Here is a 20,664-nt window from a genome sequence, read left to right on the forward strand (position 1 = left end):
GTGTAAATTAAATATATTATATATAATCTAAAACAAATTAAAGAGAAAAGAGAGAATAACAGTTCTTTTTTTTTTTAGGGAGCCGTCGTTTTACTGACAGTTACGGTGAAGAATTATGAAACGACGGAGGCGTTATTTTTTGGGATTAAATGGACTTTGAATTACAATATTAAAAGCCGCCAATTAATAATTTTAATAAAAAGTATTAAGTAACAATAATAAGAATAATAGTCCGCGTGAGAAACGCAGCTCCAGTTTCTTGACACGTTTTCGTTCGACCTTTTAAACGCCTCCAGACTTTTCGCAACGGATCAGGATCCTCTCCTGAGCAGATGGAGAGGATCCTCCTGATCAGGCCTATCGGACCGTTCATTTTTTATCCAACGGTTACAAACAGGGGACCCTCTAAAAATTATAATAATCATAACCGTTGGATAAAAAATGAACGGCCCGATGTCCTTAGTCAGGAGGATCCTCTCCATCTGCTCAGGAGAGGATCCTGATCCTTTGGCAACCATAAAACGCCAGATGGCATGGCCAGGCCGACGGTGCTTTTCCATTGCCATGCTATCTTTGACAAATTCAATCTCTCGAATTATTATTCTCTTTTCCTTTTCATGAGAATCGATGCAGAAAAAAATAAAAGAAGAAGGAAACTTCGTGATTATAAATTTATAGAGGAAAGAATTACACGAAAATTCTATTGCTAAAGTTAGGTTTAAAATATCTATATAGGTAAAAATATCGATGGATATATCTCAATATCGGTATTGATATGGATTGTTTTTTATATGAAAATTTGTAATGCGATGTGTATATCAACTCATTCAGATTTAGTCGAAATTAAAGAAAAAAATTATCACAAAAAAAACTTCAAAATCTACTTTGTATTCCTACAAAAAATTTATGAAATTTTGTCAATATTCATTATATTTCATTGATATAGGATGAAGTTTTCGTTTTACCCCCTCCCCCTCCATATGGAGTCTTGATTTTTCCAATATTTCAATGGAAATATCAACAATTTGTGGATATTTTGAACACTGACTACAATATAGAACATGTATCAGATGAATCGGGATTCAAATGGATCTGATAACTGAAGATCTCATAACTAAATTTTTTTATATATGCTATATATCGGGGAACACTAAAAAGTCCAAAAAATACTAATATATATTAAAAAAAAAACATTATAAAAAGCTTCTCAGCTGTTGTTGCAATGATTTTCGACGGTGAATTATATTCATTAATCATAAGGGAAATGCTAAGAAGGCTCTTTTAAAAGTTGGACACTCCATAGACTCTTCACCACTTCATGTTTTTAGCACAATTAACGTGCCAATATTATAAAATATTATGTTAAAAATATAAGGTGACAGAAAGTTCATAAAAAATCCTACTTTGAGAGAGTCACCTTTAACTTTCTCTATCAAGAACTCAATTTTATATATGATGTGAGTATTGTGTTTTGTTTGGTTTTAACCAAAGGGTAATACTAGGGAGATCAAATTTGAAGACTAAATTTGTAAATTAAATTATATGTCACCAATAAGAATAAGCACGTTTATCGACGTATAAGTAATAAATCAATCATCAACTTCTATATCATTTAGTTTTCAAAACTTTATCTATAAATTTAGTGTTCCTATCATTATTCTTTAACCAAATTATAAGGCATTTAGATGCGAATCCCATCAATTTTTTTACCCTATCTTTTGCTCCTTTTGAGATACAAATTACAAGTAATGAGAGTGAGAAAACTGTGGATAATCTGTCCAAGTAAACGAGCATCTGACAACAAGGCGCTTATCCCTGTTTTATTTTCTACACCAAAAGTAGGTGCGAGGGTGTCGGGCTAATAAAGCATTGGTCTCAACATTCCACAATGGACTGCTTACACATGTCTCGCCATCGCCAAATCATCGATCGTATTTTCTTTTTTATCGCAACTATTGTCCACTACATGGTAAGAGATTCTCCGTCATTTCATATTTTTTGTATAATATTTTGTAATATTGGTATAAAAATTGTATCAAAAAAAATAATGTGGCAAAGAGTACCACTTTTAAATGAACCTCCTCAACATTTTTCTTATCGTTCGTATATATGACTTTGTAAACAAGATGGTATAAATACATTTTTTTTTTCAATTTTATTTGAGTCAGAGTTAAGACATTTTTTTAATTAAGTGAAGATAAAATACTACTAGACTAAACCCGTCATGTGGATTGACTTATGAATCAATAAGGAAAAAGAGACATGACTTGTTAATAATAAAAATCAACAAGGAAAAAAGAAAACAAATTTAGGACTCGTTTAGAATTGTTTTAAAAGTGATTAAAAGCGTTTTTTGTGTAAATGTTTTTGGAACCATTCTATCCTCAACAATTCTTTCCGCCAACTCATGTTTTTTTCACAATATTTTGTAATATTTGCATGAAAATTGTACTAAGAAAATAAGGTGGCGGAAAGTCCCCTTTTTTGACATAATCTCCTTAGCATTTCTCTTATCGTTCGTATACATGACTTTGTAAACCAGATGGTATAAATACAATTTTTTTGCAATTTTATTTGAGTCGGAGTTAAGATATTTTTTAATTAAATGAAGACAAAATGTTACTAGACTAAACCCTTGAATTGTTTTTGGAACTAAATTGTTTTCCTCTAAAAGCGGTCTCAATCATTTTAAAAGCACTTTCAAATTAGTTGTTACAACATGCTTCCTTATCATGTGTTGATGCACAAAATCAGCGATGACTTTGGTACAATAAAAAGTGTTAAGTTTGTGACATTCGCTAGAATGCTCCGGTCACTAGTGTGGATAAGTATACAAATGGATAAAGACAGGGAAACAAACACAAGATGTACATGATTCACCCAGATTGGCTACGTCCACGGAGTAGAAGAGTTCTCATTAATTGTAAAAGGTTTACACAAGTACATAGGTTCAAGCTCTCCTTTAGTGAGTACTAGTGAATGATTTAGTACAAATGACATTAGGAAATATTGTGAGGGAATGATATCTATTTATAGAAGAGAGTTTCTAGTTTCATTCTGACATTGACACGTGTCATGTTGTGATTGGCTTCTAATGTTGACACGTGTCGCGCTATGATTGGCTTCTGATGTCGACACGTGTCGCGCTGTGATTGACCTCCTGGTTGAAGGGAAACTCTTCTGAGTCATTAACAGTATAACGTTGACCGGTGCTTAGTAATTTCGAGATTGGTCAAGTATGATACAAACATCATGGAATGGATGGAACGGGAATACCAACATGCATATATTTTCTTCATGGCAATGAAAATTAATTTACCCAACTACTTGGTCGTGGTGGTGGCCTCTAATTTCAGTTGGAAGGTAAAATTTGGTGTCCGTGGTCTTAAAGCAAAACCAAAAAAAAAATAAAAAATAGAAGGACAAAGTCCTTGTCCATTCCGGTGGCTTATTAATCCATGGATGATAACAGTTTGCCAAACAAGTAGCTGTTGAATGCAAGGGCAAGAGGGAACTGGGGAAGGCGGAGGCTCTTCTCCCAGTCTAAGGGTTGGTTTGGTATTGTTGTGCTTTGAAAAAAAAATGTTTATGCGTGCTATGAGAATAAGCAGCTGTGAAATAAAACAGCAAAGTGTTTGGTAAACTTTTTTGTAAAAATGATTTTGAAAAAAAAAATCAGTATTATAGTGTTTGATAAACTTTTATGTAAAACAGATATGAAAAAAAAACTGGTTTTTCAAAGCTGGGTTTTGCAGCTTTGTGTATTTTGCTTTTTTTCACCAAAAATAGTGAAAAAAAGCTGAAGCTGAATGTTTACCAAATATAAAAAAAAACTCCTAGCTTTTTTTTATAGCCACTTTTTTCAAAATCACCTCAGTACCAAACCAGGCCTAAAGCTAGTCTTTGCTCCAATTGGCAATTTTTTGTGCAAAAGTAAGCAACGAAGGTGCACGACAACATATAACCAATAGAAATTTATCTTTGTTTGTGGAGACCACGTTGTTTGACTTTTTTATATGTATAATTTAACCTTATTAGGTAAGCAAATATAACTTGTATAATCACAAAAATGATATACTGACATGTCATACTATAATTTGTTGTAAAATCAACTGTGGGTGCAGTGGAATAAATGAAACAAGACACAAAATTTACGAGGTTCCTCTACAGTCAGTGTGACTGGAGTACGTCATCGGGCCAGCAGTGGTGCTTTCATTATAATTTGAAATAATAAGAGTACAAATATAACTCTCTTTATTATCTCCCCCTCATCTTCCTCATCTTCATCTCTTCCTCTTCTTTCCTCTCTCTCTCTTCCTCTTCTTCCTTTTCCTTCTTCTCTCCCGTGAACTCCACCACCAATTATGAAACTCTCTTCTTTTGTTGTGTTCCATAGTGTTGTTTTTATAGAAGTAAATCACATGCTAAATAGTGGAAGGGCAACTTGCCCATTATTTGAGTGGACATCCATTTCTATAACACTCCCCCTTGGATGGCCACAAGTCTTCGATTGACTCGTTAAAATCTTGATCTGTTTTGGATGCTCCCCTGATGAGTATCTCCCCCTGATTTCAAATCATTTAGGTTGATCGTTGATCATTCTGCTTTAGTCTCTTAGTAAGAAGAGTTGCTGAAATAGTTGCTTTACTTGTTGTTAACTTTCCACAGGCTTGTTCTTGAACTGGGTTGGATGGCCTTCTGCTAGACTTAATCCAAAGGTCTGAATTTACTCCTTTTATCTGGAGCGGAATTTGATTCAAGAGTAGTGAATACTTGATCTTGAATCGGACTTGTGATTTCTTCAAGGACCTTCAAGGCTTGATCTTGAATGAAATTGGACCATGAGGAGCTTCATGTGGCAAGTGATCTTCAGTTTTGTCAGGGATGAATCAGCACGCGTTTGTTGCGCTTGTCTCCACATGCTTCAATGTATCATTTTCACTTTCCTTACTTGCTCCCCTTGCTTAAGTAGTATTTTCCCTGCTTTCCCCCCATGCATGTGTGGCATCTTCTTCGGCAGTATTTGCCCTCTGATGCCGGAGTGGAGTGCAACCCTTGCATTTGGATGGTTCATCACTTCTTCGTGATTGGAGACCTAGCTCGAACAACAGTTGAAGATGACTACTCGAGAGCTAGGTAAGCAATCAGGAAAGGTTCCAGGCAGTCGGTTCCTTACCGGGAGTTTGAGTGGAGGTTCCGACATATTGCTTTCTTTATCCTTGTCTTTGCATGCAAGAACAAGGACAAAGGAAAGGACAGGGAGATTGCATGATATGAGATAATCTTGCTCTGGTCCCTGAAGATATGTGATAATCTTGCTCTGGTGTGACATGTTTGAAGAGGTATTCTCGGAGAGGAAGAAAACTGAGTATTTCGATATGCTATGTTGAAGATGCATTCTCGGAGATGAGGAAGAGTTAGGTATTCTTGCAGTGTTGCAGGTCTGCCTTGTTATGGAGAACAGAGGTTGACATATATAGAGATTTCTCAATAGCAAGTGGTGGTGCTGTGCTTTTACTCTTGTCAGCAACTGTGGTGTAAATAGAACAGTAAGATTTACGCGTTTTCAACTTTGTCAGAGATCTTTGACAAAGTTGCACGCGATATCTGAGAAAACTAAGATTACGTCTGAAAAATGCCAACGAATTTTATTAAGGAAAATCTGGCTTTTGAAATTCGGAGAGTGGTGCATCTTCGATCTCTGAATGAGTGGCTCTGTTGCCTCTTCTTTTATAAAGACATCAATTGTGTTCAAGAGTATGCTCAGAAAGTTGCTGCCTGTAGAAATTTCCCCTATCTTGCACCTTTGAAATTTTATTTGACCTCTGTTTTTCCTTCATCATTTCTGAAAAATGACTTGCCCATCTAACATTTGCTTAGATTTGAGTCTTAGGAGTGATACAGACGAGCAGCGTCAGGATAATATATGGCGCCCGTCCTTCTTATCTTCTAATGGTCCTCTTACGGTTGGGGACTCTGTGATGAAGAATAACATAACCGCTACTGTGGTAGCTAGGAATCTTCTCACTCCAAGGGATAACAAGATCCTTTCAGAACGGTCTGAAGAGTTGGCCGTTCAAGACTCATTGGCTCTCAGTGTTCAGTGTGCTGGCTCTGTGTCCAATATGTGCCAACGCCTACTTGCTCAAACTCGCCAAGTTGAATCATTGATGGCGGAGGTGGCAAGTCTTAAACAAAAGATAAGAGGGCTCAAGCACGAGAATAGGGTGTTACACGTGCTTGCAAATAATTACTCTACGAGCATGAAAAGAAAGCTCGTCCAACTGCAGGAATCCGAAAGTCGGATTCAAAGTGATCACCAGAGGTTCGTTGCTAGATTCCGAAAGTAACTGATGCATTCCCCTTCTGGTGTTTTGCTAAGTACTGGGTGCCACATGATCAATCTCCAGTGCCTTCCCCTTCTGGGGTACTTCCGAGTACTGAGGCTTCACATGACCAACCTTTGTGAAGGCTCCATCCTGTTTGTTTGTTTTAACTCATGTGTATGTATATATCTGTAATTTCTTGGAGATATTAATAAATAAGCTTTATTTCATTCAATGTATTGTGCCAAATACAATAAAGCATATACTTCACTAAGATGTGGTACTTCTGGACCAAATATTAATTTATCTTTACCCTCACGAAGATAAATGATTATTCTTAGTGTCTTCATCATATGAGTATTCAACTCATAATCTTCAATCCATATGGTTCTTTTAATATCATAAATATCATGGATAAGATTCGTGTTGGTAGATTGTTCGATCTGCAGCTCGAGACAATAATTCCTTCAACACTTTATAATTTTTCTAGACTCTTCAGGAGTCCCAATTTAATATCATCAACTCTTCAAGAGTTATAATTTAATGTCATTGACTCTTGCAAGAGATTTTAGTATGTTGCAATAATATCATAATGATAGTACTCACTAAGGCAATTTATATCATCCATTGGTATTGAGTACATATTTTATTTTTTACCCTTCAGAGGCTTACTTCAAGCAATTTGAATCCTTCCAGGGTTTTCTACACTTCATGACACATTTTCCTTTGGAATTTATACAGAGCAATTTGCTCCCATGTATACTTGAGGGATTTACTTATGGAGATATAATGTGGGTGACTCACAACCCTTCGTATATAATTCTCCATTTATATGAACTTGTTTACAAAAGTATAATTTCAGGTTTCAATTAGTAACCTTGTGTCATATCATGTGAGTGTATTACACTGTATTACAAATGCCCATATGTAACCTCCTTGGTTCAACATCTTTTGGCTATTTGTATTGTATTCAAATATATATAGGTTCATTTGCCCACGTTCTTACAAAATTGTAATGGAATTGCCTTTCTCCATTTTGGCCAATAATTTTTTTTCTTTTGTCGACGAACAAAAGAACGTGACTCAATATTAACACAGCTCATTGATGAATTTAGTAGCTACTTGTAAAAACCAAAATTACCATTGGTTATCATCAATCCGTGATCCCATATTCTCATGTGCATGCGCATGCATAAAAGCTTTTCATTTCTTTGGATATCCATTGCCTCTTCAAGGGCATGACGCTATCTCTTCCAGGATAGTTATAATTTAGAGAATGTATATCATAACCTCCTCTTGAGCGTTATAGAGCTTGGATTTTAATCTCCACTTCCGGGAGTTGAGTCATTGGAACCTATATGTCTATTATGCTCCATGTATGAGACATCAACATTCCCATGTCTGTGGATTGTCCTATCTGGGACGTGTATCCATGCGGCGACTGTCATGCTTCTGGCATGCAACAGTTATGCTTCGGGAATGCAATAGTTCAGTAGTGCCATATTATTCTTCTTTCGAATAACTGAACCTTTTGAGTCTAAAAATCTGCCACGCTTCAGGCGTGTAACAGATAAATCATTTACTGTCTCATTATTTTATCTAACAGAGACATCAATTCTTGTAGGCACATTTGCAGTAAGTATATATGATTTCATCACTTTCGTTGCATCATTCAATTATTCATATTTCATTTTCTCATTGATTGCTTCGTGAATCAAAATAAGACAAATTCTCTTCGTTCTTCTGGAACGATCTTTTCTCATCATTCTTTTGGAATGATATTTTCTCATCGTTCTTCTGGAACGATATTATTTTCTCCCCCTAATGGCAGGAAAATTGTCTTATCAAAATGACAGTCCGCAAACCAAGCGGTAAATATATCCCCAGTCAAGGGTTCTAAATATTGAATGATAGATGATGTTCAACATCAATGCCCATTTCAGTACGTTGTGGCAGTGCAATAGGCACATAGATAACACAACCAAAAACTCGTAAATGTATAATGTTTGGCTAGTTCCCAAACACGAGTTGTACTGAGCAATATTGATGGTTGGAAACTGGTCTCATCCGAACTTAATAATGCGTCATGTAAAATGACATGTCCCCATGTAGAAAACTGGTAATTTCGTTTTCATGAGCAGAGCGCGGGTAATCAATTTTATCCGCTTAATAAATGCTTCTGCTAAACCATTTTAAGTATGGACATAAGGAACTTCTGGTCCTTATTAAATAGTCTATGGACTGAGACTTTTATGACCTTTATTATAATTAAGTTGAGGCACTGTGGCACTTCAAACTTAAGGTACTTATCAAGAAACTTCATGTCCGATCTTGAGGATCTAGGGACTTCATGTTTGATCTTTTTGCATGATGGAACTTCGGGTCCTATCATTTTATGTGATGAGGATCAAGAAACTGCAGGTTCTGATCTAATCAAGGAACTCTGGGTCCTTGTTATACTCATCGTAACAAAAGATAAGTACAATAAATAAATTAAAGCAATAGGCGGTAATTCCAGCCATAGTAAATAAATTGAACAATAAATAAATTAAAGCTTGTGACAAGGGCTTTAATTCAGCACCATTCACATAAATCAAAACTTAAAGCAGTAGGCGGTAAAACCGTCCATGATAAATAAATTGCTGTAAAGTAAATAAAGCTTGTGACAAGGGCTTTAATTCAGCACCATTCACATAAATATCAAAGCTTTAAAGCAAAGGGTAATAATTCTACCCATTGTAAATAAATTACTTTAAATAAATAGAACTTGTGAAAGTGTTTTAAGCCAACACCATTCATATAAATAAATATATACATATTTTCTTCTTTCTTTTCAGATGGTGTAACACCATCCAAAAAACTTTACCTTTATTTTATTTTTATTATTTTCTTATTCAACCACATTCTACACCATTCCAAAAAACATTGCCTTTTTCTTTCATTTTTACATGGTGCAACGCACCTTTCCAAATCATTGGCCCTATTTCCTTTTTAATTTAATTTATTTATTTCTTGCTTTTTCAAATGGTATCATACATTATTGCCTTTTTCAGATTGTGCCATGCATATTCCATAATCTTCCCCCTTTTCTTTGTCTGTCTCTACCAGTCTCGAAACCCAGTATCAGCTGGGTTGTTGTGGAGGTCACACAAAACCAATTCAATCCAAAAAGGCTACCAGATACTGGTGTTGTTCTCGCATGGCCCAAAGAACATGGCATCGCAAAGCAAGAATCTCTCCACAGAGACATAGATGACAGTGAGGTTGACGGAGGCACAAGAGAGGGAGGCCTGTGTGGAGTCAGTCATGCCATCACCATCTCAGACAATTGAGGATTCATGGAGGTCCTCGAGATCCATTGAGAACGACACGATCTGGGTTTCCAAGTCTAATGAGATTCTTCTGGATCTCTGGAAACCAGTTGTCAGGTACGAGTTTTCTTATCTCGTGACAACTTCAGGTCGTTGGAAATTTCAATTCGCACTGGAATTCGGTGGGGCGCTTCTGGCGCGGTGGGAGAAATGAAAAATGGACATACCTTTGCTTGTTTTGCTGCACCTTTGTTTGTCTGTAAGATCTCTCCATCTTTCTTGTCCACGAGAGAAAAATAGATTGCAGGTCTAGCAGGGATAAGGATTAGCACATCAATAGTTAGAGTGATAAAGGAAAAAGTGATAAAAGAAAGGTTGATGGATTTTTGTGACAAGATGATCTTCCCTGTTTGACATGTCTGGCTTGCCGTCTCTACTCTGTGAGATTTTAGCTGACCGAGGTGAGAAGTAGATAATGCTTCACCGGATTTATGGTGTTGTGCTTTCCACTGACATGAGAGCTTTTCGTGCTGATAACGTATTGTAAAATCAACTGTGGGTGCAGTGGAATAAATGAAACAAGACACAAAATTTACGAGGTTCCTCTACAGTCAGTGTGACTGGAGTACGTCATCGGGGCAGCAGTGGTGCTTTCATTATAATTTGAAATAATAAGAGTACAAAGATAACTCTCTTTATTATCTCCCCCTCATCTTCCTTATCTTCGTCTCTTCCTCTTCTTTCCTCTCTCTCTCTTCCTCTTCTTCCTTTTCCTTCTTCTCTCCCGTGAACTCCACCACCAATTATGAAACTCTCTTCTTTTGTTGTGTTCCATAGTGTTGTTTTTATAGAAGTAAATCACATGCTAAATAGTGGAAGGGCAACTTGCCCATTATTTGAGTGGACATCCATTTCTACAACATAATTTATTTATTAAAAAAAGACTTATTACTCGTAAAAAACCACCTATTTCTGCTAAGGAAAAAAAGAATACTGGTTTTTAATTATGGTCTCAATCATTTTTATATGATAAGGGGATGAAGCTAAAAGGATATCACAATATATTTACGGAGAGAGAACCACCATCAGGTGGTTCAGTAGTTAGGGACAAATTTTAGGTCTGTATTTTACACAGTACGTTCTAGGTTTGATTTTTGTTATGGTGAATCACAAGATGGTGGACAGGAGAGACTAAAATCCCTATGTAAGTCTTCCTAGCTCCTAGAATGATGGACTACTACGTCGAAGCCATCAACTTGTCATTTTTTCAAGGAAATAAATAAAATTACACTTAGGAAGAAAGAATAATGTGAGAAATTTCTGCTGTCACAAGCATTACACGTGTTCAATAATATATTTTTAATACTATATTATTGAGTCAAATCGTCCAGGAGAAACACGGAATTACAATTTCAAAGTCTGCAAGCAAAGATTATCATACTTGTTTAGCTTGCAAGTTTCTTTGACATCCATACACCAACCAACCTACTTCATACAAATGATTATATACAGGGAAAATTAGGTTTACATTCTTTTTTTTGTTACTCCATTGATTAAAATCCTATTCATTTTTAATTTTTGATCAAGGTCCTTGGGTATTAATAACATCATTAATTATTTGAATAATAAAATATTTTTATTTTTAAATATATTCCTTTAATGTTAAAAATGTTACAATTAGTATATTTATATTTATGGCTAAATTTTTTTATCATATATTTTTATTTTTAGTTTGTACCTATTTTTAATTTGTACCAATTTTCTTTTCATTTTTAATTTGGACCCATATATTAGGTTTTTTTTTGTCCCCATATTTTTTAAAGTTTTATTTGTGTTTGTACCCATGTGTATACAGTCACGTGATATTGTATATTTAATCAATGATAGAAAAATTACATATGGTATATTTATGTTTTATGCCTAAACTTTGTATCATATATATTTTTAGTTTGTACCCACTTTTAATTTGCAACATTTTTTTTAAATTTGTAGTATTTTCTTTTTAGTTTTATTTTGTACCCATGTATTAATTTCTTTTAGCGCCTATATTTTTAAAAATTCATTTGTATTCATAATTTTTAATCTTTTATCTGTACTCTAATTTATTTCTAATGTACCCATTATTCTTTATTAATGTACCACTTTGTTATATGTGAAATGTACCAATTTTGTTAACACTATGGATACATTCTTTTGCCATTTATTATTTCTTATTTTTATATAGTTTTTATCCATTTATTCAATCAAAATATTTGAATTTTTTTATTGTAACCGTTTCTAATAGTATTATAATGAGGGATTTTAAATTTATAGGATTATAAATCTCATAAAATATCAAACAATTAATGTCAAAACTATAAAAATATAAATATTAATAGTAATATAATGAAGTGTACAAAGTCAAGGGACCTTGATCAAACTTTGAATACTATTTAAGGTTTTAATCAAAGAATGTTAAGGATTAGAGACCGCATCCAAAATATCCCTTATATATATATATTATATACATTCTAGTTAATTTTCTTTTCTTTTAATTTTAAAATACAATTTTCTAAACTATTTTAACTTAGGAGTTTAAAGAGAGATTTGAACTCGAATTGCAAAGTGATGAATATACTACTTTGACCAACTGCTAACTGGTCTCACACACATCTGCAATTTTAGTTGTTAAATCCAAATAGACGTGGAGCGATTCTTAGCAATGGCTCCAATGTGCTTGGATGAAACTTTCTTGCAAAGAGGTGGCAAATGGAACCCACGCCACCATTGTAAGTACAATTAAATCCATCTCTTAACCGATTGAGAAACTTTTCTGTCACGTCTTTCCTCACAAAAGTTGCAGGGTGCGAGCCACCTCTTGACCAATCAACCCAAGTAATGCTCCTATTAGAATTCATGCCAGCGCCAACTTTAGTCACAAGAGTTGCCATGTAGTGCTCATCCGTGTAGCAAGGAGGCAGGCAAAGGTCCTTCAATTTAGGGTAGTATGTCACGTCGGAAACTACCTCCACCGCAAGCTTCCGGTGAACTTCAAACCATTGCGAGCCCTTCCGCCAGTCTGACAACGTCACGGTTGGAAACATTTGCGGGTTGTAACGCCCGCGACCAATGTGTCTTGGATCGTCGAATGAGCCAACAAAAGTTTGGTTGGAGTTGGTGAGGTACTTGTAGATTGTAGTGAAGTTGAAGAGGGGTATGCATGATTCAGAGAGCAAAACGAATCTCTCGTTTGAGAAATCGAGTAAGGCATTGGCTAATAGGCGCCTCTCTGCATCAACCATTGTTGCCTTTCCCCACTCAACTATCTGCAGAGTACAGTTTCATGAAGAAATTAATGAATTGCATGCCAAATCCCACTAATTGCTGTTTAAATTCCATTGTTAATGTGTCAAATTTTCAAAGAGACGGGCCAACAATCTACTGCTAATCAAACCGATAATGTCTCCAAATTGCATGTTATAACGAATCATTATATGTTGTTTTTCACTTGGTCAATTTTCCGACGTAAAAGTTGATGCATTCTTCAACATAAAGTTCTGACCTTGCTTGGTATCCTGCGCTTGTAAAACACCGAGGACTCCGGTGGCTCGATCTTAAAGTCTGGTCTTGAATGGAGATAAACAGAGAATAAGCCTTCATGTCCTCTGAAAAATATTTCCCAAAGTGGCGCCAATGGCAATCGTCCCTTTGTTAGGAACATAAACGCCACCTTTTGTGTTCGGTTATACGGGTGCTCCATGACTTGTGGCACCATCGAAGCTCGCCAGAAGAGCTCCTCGTCACTCATGGAATGCCATAGATCCTTGGGCGCTAAGTAATCTTTCAACGTCGACCCTCCTGGACTTGAAATACTAATGGGCAGTAAGCGAGAAGACAAAGAAAAGTTGCACTGGCAATGATGTGTGTAGGAAGGCCGAGGTGAGAGGGGGGTGAATGTGTTGAGCTGAGGGACGATCTGATCTGAGCTCAGGAATTTCTTCGTGTGATCGTTAACGAAGATTCCGAAAAAGAAAATGAAGAAAAGCATGGACACAGAGAGGATGATAGTGATTTTGACATGAAAATGGCCTGTGGTAAGCTCTTTGACAACTACAGTGAGCTTCCCTTGCTTCATGGCTCTCTGTTTTTTGGGTCTGATTCTGAGCATGTGAAAAGTGAAAACTCAAAACAAGAAGCTAGATATATATGTAGGAGAGAGGCTTGCGCTAGTACGCCAAAGTAGCATCCTGAACGAATAACGCGATTCCATGTGTTTGTTTGGAATGTCACGGTAGTCAGTATAGGTAAATTTCTCGCGTTAAATAGGCCAGCCATGTGAAATGGTGTGTAAGGGGAGTGTGTTGAGTGATACCGAGTGAGAAAAGGTTGGTGCCTGAGAAATAGGTAGGCCTAAAAGGCTAAAACGTTTGATTGGAGAGGGGAAGAGCACATGAGAAACACCATCACAGCCCTGAAAACGTTATGACGGAGTACGGGGACATCAGTGGAGAGCACAGGGCAGAGGTTCATCAATATCATGTGTCAAAGGTTTCAGAAATATTGGTATTTTATACGTACATCAAAAGGGCGTATACGCCGACGAATTGAAAGATTAGTGTTTCAGTTTCGTCCCTTAAGGATAACTGGGGAACGTTTTTACTTTTTTCGCTTTGAACGCAAGATTGAGTTGAGAATCTTTTTCAAGGGAATTGGGAATTGACCAAAGCACCGAAAAGGAGCCTCGAGGAAACACTTGCATGGGACGAGCGTAGTGTTCATCTCACTCATCAAGTGGCCATGATGAGAGAGAGAGAGAGAGAGAGAGAGAGAGAGAGAGAGAGGCGTATAAGCCCGTCCTACCAACCAAGGTTTTTCTCTGGGATCAGTCTGACTTCGATGAACGAATGTCACTGGTAACAAACAAAGGAGTTGTACAATTTCGACATTAACAAACAAGTACAGCGCGTTCCTGGGGACTTATCCTAGAAATGGATTTTAAAACAAGTCTTATCTGGGACTAAGCCTGTTTTTAAACATGTACAACACAACAGCAAAGCTAGCCACCGCCCCGGCAACAAGAACCTGAGATTTCCTTGGCTTCGAACAATTTAACCTGACAACACTACTTAAATATGCCCCAATCCATCGAGAGAAGAAGTGCAGCCTACAAGTTTTTTGAAACCTCTGAATCGAGAATTCCTGCACGAAGTAATGCAGCAAGCTTTTATAAGCCCCCTGTGAGTTAAGAATCAACACCGGAAACACTGTTTAACTCTTCAGTGCTAAAATTGATAAGGGTGTAACGATCCAATAACAAAAAAAGATCGTCTTTCTGTAAGTAACATATCAGACCAGAAAAACGGATATGACATAATTCAATTCATAAACATTTTAAGATTCTTTGTCTGGGCTCCGTATATTTCAAGGATTCGATTAAGCTGCAAATAATCAAATATCATTTCGGGCGAAACATGCAAGTTTAGTTATCTAACCTAAAGGTAGTTTGTAAAAGGGCCAAAGAGAGAGCAGCTTCCTCACTTGGGCTCATAATTTACCCACCTTGGCAGAGAATTCAGCCAAACTGCTATGGAAAGTTTCTAAAGAGAATCCCTGCACACCTTAAAGGGAATTGTTTGAATTTGAATTTAACATGAATATGCTTCAAGAACAATGCGTCTGAGGTTCACCCAAATCAACAACCAACATGCATGCCAAAGTTGCATTGATGTTGAACCAAGTTAAAGATTACGTCATGAAATCAGGAAAATGTTACCTTTGGTAACTTATCTTGCTGGGCAAGATGATCCACATGAAGCCTCACATTAGATGCAGCAGGAATCCAAAATCTACGATCAACCTCCGAATATACGGTGGCAACTATGTCGAACAAAGTTTCTGCTCCATTTTCTATCGCTTTCAAGACAGAACTTTCTCTAGCTCTGCGGTTCCTGAAAGGTAAGACTCCTCTGTCTGAATACATCTAATATAGTGCCATGATAATGCTATTCTGAATTCTAGTTTTTTGGCCAAGAACAGTGATGATGATTCTACCAACATACAAAACGGGGGGAAAGGGAGAGAGAGTTTCATACTTGAGATATCCACAAAGCAAGTGCTTTGGCCATAGGTTAACTCTCCCATGCATGGGGACCAAGGCATGTGGGGAAAGCTCCATGAATTTGTAAGTTGATTGAAAGTAATCCTGCATTCGAAATTAAAAAAAAAATGTTTATATGTATTTACTTATGACAACAGGAAGAAGCTAAACCACCATAATATGTGGCATATACCATCAACCTCTGCTTCTAGAGAAAATTAACTTAAGTAATATACCATAGATAGATACTTACAGTCATATTTCCCCCGGCAGTAACATCCAGTACAGCACTACCTTGACTGCAACAAACCAAAGTTTTTTTTCAGCAGAGCAGTCACTACAGGTTAAAAAGTCCACATATATTTTCTATTGCTGGTGTAAGTGTATAGCATAAAGTTTGCAACATGTTTTCACAAGCAAGGGGCTGATCAAATCATAGGTTAGGGGTCTCATAAGGTCATAACAAAGCAGAATTCTCTTCTATCTTACCCCACGCAATGATCACCGACAATCAATGTGTGAGTACTGGCATGAAGCAGTGCCATATGCCCATCTGTATGCCCCTGAATTAAAGTCAATAAATAAATAAAATAAATATTATTTTCAAACTGCATAGTAGATTAACATCAGAGTTATATCAAATAGAAAGACTGAATCAGTAAAACTCTATATCATTGGTCATAAATATGAAACCAAAACCTTCAGTATGCTTTTTTTTCATAAAGAAAGTAAAAAGATTTGGTGCTAATGTTACTGCAAGGATATCAGGATTACCAAACAGTTAATAACTCATTAGAATAATGGAAAAATAATAGGCTTAAAAATATCTGAGACTTTTGCTGGTTAAACTCAGAGACTGAACTTCTGAGAGAGAAAAAAAGAAAAAGGAATGTAGTGAGGTTCATCACACTATTGCAATGCCTTTCATAAATGATTTTATTTTGAATAAGAAAGTCAAGTGAGAAGTACTGGAGAAAAGACGGCAATCAATCGCTGACCACCAATGCAAATCTCTTCAGTTCCAGAAATTGCAGTGAAGCCAAGAGACCAGTCATCTGTCATCATATACCACTATAAAATTAGGAAGTACAAGAAGCGCAGAACAAACAACCCAAAATAATAAAATAGTAAACTAGAAGGTAATAGCAACTCGTATCCCTAATTTCACAAAAAGGATCCATCTTCCATCTTACTAAAAGATTACCAGTCATTTTATGTTTTTAATTTAAAAACTTACTGATGTACAATCCAAAATTGTAAAAGAGGATAGGCACTAGGATATCAAGCGTTTTGAAATAAAGGTCTTTCCTCTTCATCTAAAGTTAGTTTCAAAATGACCTCATCTAGAAATCACAGTAAACTGTGGTGCAATCACAAAATTGAGCTAAGATCCTTATTTCTAGACTTCTCAGTCACTGGAAAGACAAGATGTTAAGATAACAACCTTTTCCAATGCGTCGCACAGTATTTTCATGTGCTAATAAAGTAGCATCAGGATTGCAACGCTGAATAACTGAAAGACCTGGAGACATCAATAAGACCAAATGTCTACATGTTAATTTAATTTAGCCAAACACAAAAAGTTAAATAAACATATGACATTATATTTTTTCTAGTTTTACAAAAGCTTACCATCCACATGATCCTGATGGTGATGCGTAACAAAGACAACTAACTTTCTTGGCAATGAAGTCACAATTTGTGCGAGCTGAATGTATAAAGTATAAAATAAGTTATCAAGTCCTACAAAAAATAGCTAAAACTAAACCATACTACAGAGGCAGCAGAGCAAACTAACATGCCATACCTCTTCATGGAATTCAGACCGGCACCCAGGATCCACTATCAATGCATCTCCACAAGCAATAAAATCATTCTTCCCAGATTCATTTGAAGCATTTTTGGGTGCAAAAACAACCAGGTTTGTTGTATAAAAAGGTTTTGCTGTCCTGCTTCCCATAGGTACAAGCACAACACCAGGAGGGTACTCCTGCAATCACAACAATCATTACTCCGCGGGAACACAATAATATAATGCGTATAATGGAAATAAAGAAGGGGTTTAATAAGACCGAAAACACACGACAAACCTGGAAAGGTAAGGTGGATGGAATGTTCATCTCTCTCAATTGCTCAGATTCATTTAGAAGACCTGCAACTATCAACGGCCCCACACGATCACTGCTTGGTTTCACTTCAACAAGCCAGCTTAGACAACTCGGGACAGACATCCATCTACACGATTCTGCATATGTACATTTAACATAAGCTGCATATATCTCACCAAAATATCATATCCATTACCATTTATAATTCATACAAAATACATTTACTCAGTAAATTAAACAAAGTTCGAAAGGGGAAAGCAAAGAACTGCTAAAGTAACAGTGATATGAGCAAACCTTGTAAATTTTGCTCCGGTGCTACTAATTTTCCCCTAATGAACACCGAGTTAATGGGCGGACCGGGTCCAAACTGACCTTCCTCCACGTACTTGGACAACCTCCAATCTCCACCGTCAGCTGGCTTAAACCCTACTTGTTCCAGAACCTACTAAATCAACACTCATAAGTACATAAACCCTAAACCCAAAACTTACAATTCGACGATTGAAACCACTAGATACCTGGTTGAGAGCAGAATCGAAATCGAATTTTTCCAAATCGATCTTCCCCGACATCGATTCTGCGCCTGCCACTGCAATCGAGGGCTTCGATTGTCCTTCTAGAAGGTTCAATTGGGAGGCGGGCAAGTCCCAGAGATCGGAATCGACGAACGAGTCGTACTCTTCGTCGTCGAACTTCGGCGGTCGCGTCTGTTTCACGAGGAGGAATTCGGCGTCGTTTTGAGGATTCTCGAGAATCACAGCGAGCTTTTGGTGCGCTGCCATTGCTAAGATTTGGAAGAATGCGACGGAAAGGTTGATGAAGGAGAAGAGTGCGACGGAAAGGTTGTACCAAACGGCGGCACAACCGTAACGGAATTTTAATGTTCGAAACTTCGAATCGAGGTTCTTTGAAGTAGTAGGTGGTGCGGGAACAGTGACGTTGATGTGACCGTTAATGGCGGTTTTAGTCGTTGAAGTAGCCGCGCGTTGGTGTTTTTCTTTTCAACTGAATTTAGCTAAGCCCACTTTTATATTGGGCTGCTTCTCGGGGCTTGACGCGCCCCACTTCGCATGCGGCCTTCATAAATAGGCCTCCTCACTCCTCACCCATTTTAGATTGTTTATATAATCAACTAGCACTTGTTAAAATTTTGAAAAGAAAATTCATCAAGAAAGAAAATATAAAATGATCGCTAAAACTTTTTTATGACAACCTTCAAATAATTTTTTGTCGTTAAAGAGGTTATTCATATCTTTAACGACTTTTTCTGGATAACTGTTACATCACTAAAAGTTTATTTTAATTGGAAGATAAACGAAAATAGTGGCCACTGATATGGTTACCTGTAGTGATGCTTTGAAAAAAACAGTAACATTATTTTGCATCCCTAACTTTTATTTTTCTTTGGTTGTGTTGACAGAGTTAATTTGGTCTTTTCACCGTCTTTGGTTGACAAAAAGCGTTTTGTTAATAGGTAGTTTAGATAAGAACTTACGCTTATAAGCGTTTTTATTGCAAGTGTAACTACATTTTACACTATTTAAGTTTACGGTGATTTTCTAAATAGGTCATTAAATTTTAATTTTCTCACAACATGATGTAATGTTTTGAAACCGTATCAATTTTTCTCTTATGACTATTTAACCTTCTGATCATATGTTAAATTGATGACACAACATGAGAGTTATTCGTAACTTGAAGTGGAAGTCACACATACGCCGCATGGACCAAAAGTAGTCCTCATGAAGATTTGGCTTGTCCTTAATCGATGCCTCATATCCCCAAAACGACAACCAATTGCACAGTTTGGTCATAATAGTGCAAGAATGGGACTGGGTTAATAGAATTTGCAGAAATGTCAAATGTGTTCATATTTTGATGGCGTTAATAGATAAACACTCATGATTTGTTTTGATGGTGGGAAAGGAAAGGTTTTCAAAGATTATTAACCAAATTAATTAATCAAAAGTTAACCTAACCATATATAGTGCGACCAAATATATCTGAAACCAATAAGCTTTTTCCATGCATACTGCACTATATATATATATATATATATATATATATATATATATATATCATTGAGTATGAGTGGTGCAGGAGCTAGCAGGGGGTTTCCAGGGGAGATGGGAGAGCACTTTGCAGACGACAGACACACGAAAGTCGAAAGACACAGATGATAAGGTTCAAAAGCTTCTCCCACTAACCCTAAAATTGACTCATGACTGTATATTTAATTTACTAAAAAGGTAGACGTACGTGGATGCCATTGGAGGGTAATGCAGATATGCAGATGGTGGACCCATTACTACTGAAGAAAGATAGCAACACTCTCTGAGGTTTCCTAGCCACTGTTGGGTAATCTGCATATAAATACGCTCACTTATCAATTTACTTGGCCACCTGGACGTTAATAAAGAAAGATACAGGCTTAATTTTGGTTAGAAAAAAATTTAAAAAAAAAAATGAGAAAGGAAGATGCTTTTATCTTATAATTAAAGAAGAAGAAGATATAGTTGCAGATAATTGCATTAGTAGTAATGGTGGGTTATCCACAAAGTTATTTGAATTTACAAATGAAGAGTGTGTGCCGAACATAAGCACTACACGCTCTTCCCAAATTATTTAATCCTCCACTCATCCAATTGTGCGTGGGAGTGGAATCAACTCTGTTCAGATTTGTCCTTAATTAATTATATGTTTAATCTGATTTGTATGGTTAATCTCAATTGTATGCGTACTTACGTGTTCGATATGAATTGAATTTGACATGAAGATCTTTGGATATATTTAGCTGAATAGCTGCATGATCAAAGTAGAATATACTTTAAAATTTAATTTGC

The 20,664-nt window shown here is 36.4% G+C and overlaps 2 protein-coding genes and 1 long non-coding RNA gene across 3 annotated transcripts; all 3 read right to left on the bottom strand.

The window, feature by feature from the left end:
- Positions 1-9,187: 9,187 nt before the first annotated feature.
- Positions 9,188-10,530, bottom strand: LOC139193208 (uncharacterized). Its single transcript, XR_011577623.1, has 2 exons — positions 9,865-10,530; positions 9,188-9,736 (listed from the first exon to the last, which is right to left on the bottom strand). It is a non-coding gene; the product is annotated as an uncharacterized lncRNA (long non-coding RNA).
- A 1,648-nt stretch (positions 10,531-12,178) lies between these two features.
- On the bottom strand, positions 12,179-13,889 carry LOC103425546 (glycosyltransferase BC10-like). The gene is made up of 2 exons (XM_017329617.3): positions 13,179-13,889; positions 12,179-12,942 (listed from the first exon to the last, which is right to left on the bottom strand). The coding sequence occupies exons 1-2, from the start codon at positions 13,782-13,784 to the stop codon at positions 12,298-12,300; spliced, it is 1,251 nt and encodes a 416-aa protein (XP_017185106.3). The 5' UTR covers positions 13,785-13,889; the 3' UTR covers positions 12,179-12,297.
- Positions 13,890-14,508: 619 nt separating this feature from the next.
- Positions 14,509-18,804, bottom strand: LOC103425424 (uncharacterized). Its single transcript, XM_070815384.1, has 12 exons — positions 18,340-18,804; positions 18,116-18,263; positions 17,804-17,958; positions 17,521-17,703; positions 17,346-17,421; positions 17,158-17,235; positions 16,683-16,768; positions 16,203-16,276; positions 15,967-16,012; positions 15,709-15,818; positions 15,390-15,564; positions 14,509-14,815 (listed from the first exon to the last, which is right to left on the bottom strand). Exons 1-12 carry the CDS (start codon positions 18,601-18,603, stop codon positions 14,624-14,626), a joined length of 1,587 nt encoding a protein of 528 aa, XP_070671485.1. The 5' UTR covers positions 18,604-18,804; the 3' UTR covers positions 14,509-14,623.
- Between the last annotated feature and the right edge of the window lie 1,860 nt (positions 18,805-20,664).

This window comes from Malus domestica, chromosome 16, assembly GCF_042453785.1.
Source record: "Malus domestica chromosome 16, GDT2T_hap1".
Classification (NCBI taxonomy): domain Eukaryota; kingdom Viridiplantae; phylum Streptophyta; class Magnoliopsida; order Rosales; family Rosaceae; genus Malus; species Malus domestica.